The 7138-nt window shown below is 37.3% G+C and overlaps 1 protein-coding gene across 1 annotated transcript; it reads right to left on the bottom strand.

Moving 5' to 3' along the window:
• Positions 1 to 372: 372 nt before the first annotated feature.
• Positions 373 to 5099, bottom strand: LOC147179832 (cytochrome P450 3A30-like). The gene is made up of 13 exons (XM_086068426.1): positions 4920 to 5099; positions 4697 to 4790; positions 4556 to 4608; positions 4374 to 4473; positions 4184 to 4297; positions 3999 to 4087; positions 3757 to 3905; positions 3539 to 3666; positions 3374 to 3452; positions 1667 to 1827; positions 1364 to 1590; positions 1103 to 1265; positions 373 to 1028 (listed from the first exon to the last, which is right to left on the bottom strand). Exons 1-13 carry the CDS (start codon positions 4988 to 4990, stop codon positions 921 to 923), a joined length of 1536 nt encoding a protein of 511 aa, XP_085924552.1. The 5' UTR covers positions 4991 to 5099; the 3' UTR covers positions 373 to 920.
• Positions 5100 to 7138: the final 2039 nt, after the last annotated feature.

The following is a 7138-nucleotide window of genomic DNA, read 5'->3' as shown; positions in this document are numbered from 1 at the left end:
AACTTTATGAATCCTGACGCAGATCATCTATAGTGCTGCTGGAGTGCTAGGACAGATCATTTTAAAAGTGTGGTACGAGTGCCCCCTCTAGTGGCATGACTGGAGTAAACGTGCAAACTGTCCTTAAGGTGCAGTGGCTTAAATACCCACCCCCAAATACACTACCTCTCCTTTTGCATTTCACTTTATCTAAAATTCAGTTTTAAAAAAAAGTTAATAAATATTCATAATAGATGTTTCGAATACTACTGTGGATGTAGAGTCACTTGGCAGTAGCGTGTCCTCAATTAGATTGATTTGCAAATTTCACTTTTAATCTACACTACAGGGGTTTATTGTTAATTAAAGTAAAGTCAAACTGATAACTTATATGGAAGGCAAATCATGGAAGTTTTATTTATATAGTGCATTTACTTAAAAAAAAACCCAACAACATCCAGTGCAAGAAAACTGGTACAAATTTGATTAAAAACAAATATATATATAGACATAGATATATATTAATTTAAAATAACTCAATCATAAGCATGAGGAAAAACTGCCAGGTTTTTAACCTCGAGTGAAAAACATTCATACTCGGGGCTGACTTCACGTCTACAGCTGACTGGGAGCCAGTGTAAACCTGAGCTGCAGCTTTCAGAAGACCATAACAACAGTCAAGTCTACTGGAGATAAACGCAAGGATGAGCTTCCCCTAGTCTTCTTGGCGCATGAGACCTTCACTCTGGATATGTTCTTTGGCCGGTTGAAGGCAGTTTTGGTGATTGATATGAAGTCACATCTGATACTCTCGGCACACCAAGGTTTTGGGAGTGCTTTGTGGACTCCCGGGTATCAAATTGTTTGTAATCAAAAGTACATCGGACATATTGACAATAAGGAGACATTTCGTTAATTACAGCACTTTTTGAAATGTGTAATCACATTTCTCTTAAAGCACGATCCGCTGTGGTCCCTCTCGGCACCAGTTTCACTTTGATGGGGTTCTTGGGTGCTGTTAATTCTTCGTTTGACAACACCATCGGAATCTAGGAGAATAAAAAAGCGAAACCAAACCGAATGAAAAACACATCTTTTTAATTGCCGGAAATTGTTGACTCACGTCCGTTTCTTCGCAGGGGACAAAGCTGAAGTTCTGTAAGATCTCCACTAAGGACAATTTCATCATCAGGAGAGCAAATCGCATGCCTATGCAGTTCCTTGGCCCTGCTCCAAATGGCAAGAAGGCGTACGGATCTATGTTGTCTTTGTTCTCTTTGCTGAACCTAAGAAAGGACACAACAAATACGCGTCTCGGCCAGCTGCCAACAACGAGGCTGCAATGAAATTCCCTCCCTCGCTCCCTCGCCTCCTATTGTTGTACCTTTCAGGCTTAAAAGTGTCCGGTTCGGGCCACAAAGAAGGGTCACGGTGGAGAGCGTAAATCGGCACCATGGCAACAGTTCCCTTAGGAATGGTCACACCACTGACTTCAACGGATGACTTGGCGACCCTTTCCAGTCGGTTGGCGATAGGGTACAGCCTCGATGACTCGTTCATGACCATATCCAGGTATTCCATCTGCATCAGGTGGTCATAGCTTGGGCGAACCTAAAGTGATAGAACGTGCAGTTGCCGGACACCGAACTCGTTGATGACAAAGATAGGGCAAAGTTGAAGATGTGACCTTGTCTGGAAAAGTCGCATCAATCTCCTCTTGCAAGGCCTTCTGGATGTCGGGGTGAGTTGCTAGGTTGTAGGCTATGAAGCACAGTGAGCTGCTGCTTGTTTCATAGCCGGCAAAGATGAATATCATGGCCTGAGAGAGGATTTCGTGATCAGTCAGACCTGCAATGCAAACACAATGTGATTAAATAGCACGGCATGCAAACAAGCTATAACCTCAGGAAAGTGGGTTTTCAAGATTGTTGAATGGAAGAAGGTCCCAAAATTCAGGTTTCAAGTTAAATAGGGTGGTGACATGTCCTCTTTTTTAAATTGAATTCGTTTTTTTTACATCCTGTCTATTTTTTTTTAAATAAATTCATGAATATGTCCGGTTTTCATTGCAGGACTACACTGTATAAACTATTTTTTTTAAGCATACCAGTACCAAATGTCCCGCGGATTTAGGGTGACTAGAAGTCCCAATTTAACCGGAACAGTCACACTTTTGAGCCTTGTGTCTCATGTCCCAGTGGATTTTGCCAGTCCCATTGCTTTGTCCCAACTTTTACGCAGGTCCCGTCCCGGTGTCCCCGTTTTTAAGCCATTTGTTTGGGCCATGTGTATGTCAATCACACAGTTGTCATAGCAATTCATACAATAAACACATTTAAAAGGAATTTAACCCTTATATTCCTTCCTATTTACTTTCCCGTTTACGTTCTTCTCATCACTTTAGCAGGCATGTTTTCGTCATACCGCAACTAGAACTACTTCCTGCTTCATTGTCTAAGAATCATGGGGAATTTAGTCCTACTAGCCTACTACTGGTGGCACATTTCCAGTGTTATAATGTTGTACTCAGGTGAGGGAAACAGCACAGCCAGCTTCCAATACCAAGCAAAAAAAAATAAATGTGTTTAATGGTGAGTGCATTGCTTGTTTACAACTGTTGAACTGTCAACCAAGAGAGGATTTAGCGTCAGATAAAGTCATTGCAGAACCACCGGTCACCAGATTGACTAGAGATTAAATTTGTTATAGCTCCTGGTGAGAATATGCATTTTCTGCAAAATTGCACCGTCCCAGTTTTTAACTCATTCACTGCCATTGACAGCTATAGACGTCAACAATTCATTTGAACTATTTCTATTGGTTTAGTTTTTTCAATTTTTGTTTAACAAGAGTATGAAAACCTAGATACATTTTTTTGTACATTTAGAAGAGATATAAAATGTGTGATTAATTGTTAGTTAACTTGTGAAGTAATGCAAATAATTACGATTATAAATTGTAATCGCCTGATGCCCCTAATTTTTTAATAATTTTTTATTTATATTTTTTTTAATTATCTTTTTTTTTTTTTTAAAGAAAATGTTATTAAAAATTAGGGGCGTCAGGCGAGTACTATTTTTAATCGTAATTAATCGCATGACTTCACTAGTTAACTCACGATTAATCACACATTTTATATCTGTTCTAATACAATATATATATATAAAAAAACACTAGGTTTTCATACTCTTGTTAACAAAAGTGGGAAAAATGTTAAACTAATCGAAATAGTTCAAATTAATTTTTGACGTCTATAGCCGTCAATGGCAGTGATTGAGTTAATTTTGAAAATCTGGTCACCCCACGTGGACTGGTACTCGCAGACCAGTGGTTGGGGATCACTGTTTCAACGTACAGTATGTGCTGTATATCTCTTGTATGTTTCCCCCCCTACCTTTCTGGTTGTTAGCTTTTTCTTTACTGGATTCTGAAATCTGAGCGTCAACCATCAGCTGCATGAAATCCACTCGGTTCTGTCAGGCAAGAGAAGCATTTTGGTGTAGTGTCATATACCTATATATTGACCAAATTCAAATGGATCATCTCTTGACTAAATTACTTTGGTACTGTTTTTGTTTCGATCAGATTTGATGGTCTGCAGGAAGTTATAGAAGAAATTCATCACGTCAGCGGGGAAGAATGACACCTCCATCTTCTCCATCAGTGGTCGCAGAAATGGAAAGAGAACTGAGATCAGCAAAAAAAAAAAAAAAAAAATTGTTAAAAAGGAGCCACAAAGGGCCATGACAGAGAAACTTGTAACAGTCTGGTACCTACCAATAAGTATAAGCATAGGATTCAAAAAGTCAAACTTGGCCATTTTCTTAATGTTTGCCACGAATGGGTCAGAAGGATTGTTAAGAGAGTCAATGTCGACACTGAAAGCAGTGCTGGTCACAACATCCATACTGTATGGTCCAAATACACTGCAAAAACATCACACATCGCCCTATGATTAACTGTCATGAGAACCACATTTTCAATCTACTGCTTAAGAAACAAGTCAAATCCAAACTCACTCTTTGACGTCAATGACCTCATCAGCATCTACTTTCTTCTGAAGACTATTGATCAGAGTGCTCGAATGCTGCAGCATTATTGAATACATCTACAAAAAAAAAACTAACATTTAAGGAAAACCAGTCCATAGGTACACAATGGTAGGAAAACAAATAGCAAAAAAAAACAAAAACCTGTTTTTGACCTCTTTCAGTCGCCCGCTTGTGAACGACGGCGAGAGCACGCTGCGAATCCTCTTCCAATCTTCATCTTCTATTACTGAGACGGCATCCTTCAAAGGTCCATTTAGGCCCAAATCCTAAACACGGCAACACACAAAATAACCTTTTTTTGTGTGGTTCTACCACCATTTATGTCGATTGTCCTTTTCTTACCCGTCTGTTGGTAAAGACAGAATAACACTCCTTAACCAAGATGGTTTTGATCATCGATGTGTCCATAATAGCCAGAATAGGCTGTCGGCCATCGTACAACCTGACAGCAAACATGACGTGACGTAAATATTTAGTAGCACCGATATAAACACACACACTTGCCCGTCCGTACATACACTCACCCCCACACTTTTCCATACTTTTGAAAACATTCTACATCAAAATAATGTATGCCCTAATGGGAAACAAATGAAATAAAATGACATGTCAGAGACGTAAATGTTCAAACAGTCAGTCATATTATGTGGCTGAATAGGCCTTACCTGCCGGTAGTTCAGAAATGTCCCGATAAAGGGCAACGGTTTGGGACCTTTGATCCCGAGTTTCTTGAAAAAGCCATAAGGGGAATTTCCATATCTAGGGATGAAAAACATATGAAGTGCAAATCCAACCGCTACAATGAAATACATTTTGACAGTGCAAACTTAAGCCAACTTCTCATAAAATATATTTAGTTTTTTGATTTTTAAGTTGTACTTGACTTACAGTGCCAGTAGAGCGATGACGATGGCTATTAAAGTCCACGTCTCGATGGAAAAATAAAGGAAAGAGCCCATCTGGTCCCCTCACGTCTTGTCAACAATGTCCACTCAAGTTACGACGAGTAAATCTGCTTCAATGGTGTTCGTGTGGAAAAACACGGGCTTATGTAACGTATCATAACCATCAGCCCAATGCGGAAGAGTGGCGCAATACTTACGTAATACTCTTTTGTGTATTCTAAATGACTCAGACGATTGTGAGTTGAAACTTGTATGTAGATTGTCCATGAGAAAAGGTTCTTTTTTTTTTTTTTAATTATCCTAAACAATTTTAAATATGAGTTAAAGATTTTTGAAAAAAGAAAGAAAGGAAACATACTGTAATAAATAAATTAATTGCCTTATTGGCTGAACTTTGATCTGATATTATATGACAAGTTCTTTCAGCCTGACTGGATTGTTTGCCACCCTGCAATCTAGAGCTAAAGTCAAAAGTAATTGCTGATTTTTGCAAACACACCTTTATGTGTTTATTACTTGAAGTCGTAATATTTGTTCTTGTTTTAATTTAAGTGTCTACAAAAAAAAAATCAAACAAGAACAAATATTATAGCAAAGGTGTGTTTCTGTAAAAAGGTGTTCATTTGTGGAATCATTTTGGAACTGATGTCAGTCACTTGCTGAATAATTGTTTTTTACTTTAATCAGACACGAGCTGTTAAAATTGTATATATGCTGTAATTTCTTTGGATGTATCGATATGAGTGTAATGAAAATTGTATATGTGAGTATGAAAATATGATTCATAAATATATTATGGTATATGTCTGAATTTCATATACATATGTTGCAAATGTGCGTATGTTAAAGTGCACATATATTACTAGGTTTATACATTTTCTTTGGTTAAAATACATTAACCTTATCATTTTATTAACATAAAACGAATAAGGGGTAGGACTACATACGTTTTTAACTTCTTCCTAACCCCTTTTGAACATATAAACTATTTTCTTTCTTCCTATTGTTGTTTTTCTTTATTACTTCAACTTGTATTTTATACTTGTAATGTGTTTTCTTTATGTTTATATGTTCAATAAAACCATTAAAAAAAACAAAACAAGTAAGTCAAAGATAATTTTCCCCCTAGATGACATCATCACTGTTGAAAGGTACACCTGTCTCCTTTTCCCCTCTAAAACCCTCAATAAGTTTTTTTGTTTAAATCCATTCATCCATTTTGTGCCAATTAAAAAAAATTAATCGCCTGACGTGATTTAAAAAAAAAGATTATTAAAAATTTGGGGCGTCATTTTTTAATCGTAATTCATCGCATGAAATCACAAGTTAACTCACAAATAATCACAACATTTATATCTGTTATAAATGTACAATAAACAATTCTAGGTTTTCATACTCTTGTTATCAAAAGTGAAAAAAAAATGTTTAACTAATAGAAATAGTTCAAATGAATTTTTGACGTCTATAGCCGTCAATGGCAGTGAATGAGTTAATGCATCAAAAATTGACCAAGGACATATGCAAAAATGATCAGTATGTAAGAGTTCCAAATCATCAGACCATATTTATTTCAAGTCATATCCCTTCCATAATGTTATTGCTGTTATTCTTGGGTGAGAGGACATTACGTGACGTGCAATAGCATCTGGACCGCCAGTGTGTCGTCCAGCTGTTTGCTGGTAAACATTAATAGACCTGCTCATTAAGAACGTGGCCCACATTTGTTTCGTCAGGGGAGTTGGTGACATTGGAAGGGACACGTAGCTCTCTCATCATGCCCACTTTTAACTATAGTGAAGAGACATTTTTTTTTATTTTTTATATATATTTGCCAATTTATTCATCAATTAACTGACTTTTGTAAAACATGACGGAGGCTCCTGCATTTATGAACGCGGTGATGACATGAGTCACAATGGGCAGAAGTAAATTGAAGGGTTATCATCATCATAATAGTAAAGGCTCTCTTTATATTTATTTTATGACGTATTTAGCTAACTCATTTGATGTTATACATGTTGCTGTGGGACTACAAACGTGACTGATTATGAATGACATTTTACAGAAGTACATTGAACGGTGTGGTATTTAGTCACCAACAGAGGGCGGTATAGTGTAACATTTGTGCTAATGCAGCAGGTTGTTGTGAGCAGGAAGCTTTTCACTTCGACTGGCTTGCGGAAATAATATTTTCCTCCCTTT

Source organism: Leptonotus elevatus, chromosome 2 (genome assembly GCF_054856555.1).
Source record: "Leptonotus elevatus isolate MCC_2025b chromosome 2, RoL_Lele_1.0, whole genome shotgun sequence".
In the NCBI taxonomy this organism is placed as follows: Eukaryota; Metazoa; Chordata; class Actinopteri; order Syngnathiformes; family Syngnathidae; genus Leptonotus; species Leptonotus elevatus.
The sequence above is the reverse complement of the archived record's forward strand: the minus strand, read 5'-3'. Positions and strand labels throughout refer to the sequence as shown.

Coding starts and splice junctions, on each gene's coding strand:
- LOC147179832 (XM_086068426.1), bottom strand. CDS start 4,990: ATGGGCTCTTTCCTTTATTTTTCCATCGAGACGTGGACTTTAATAGCC. Junction 3,667..3,756: donor TCCTATGCTTATACTTATTG/GTAGGTACCAGA, acceptor TGCTGATCTCAG/TTCTCTTTCCATTTCTGCGA. Junction 1,828..3,373: donor AAAAGCTAACAACCAGAAAG/GTAGGGGGGGAA, acceptor TTTGCATTGCAG/GTCTGACTGATCACGAAATC.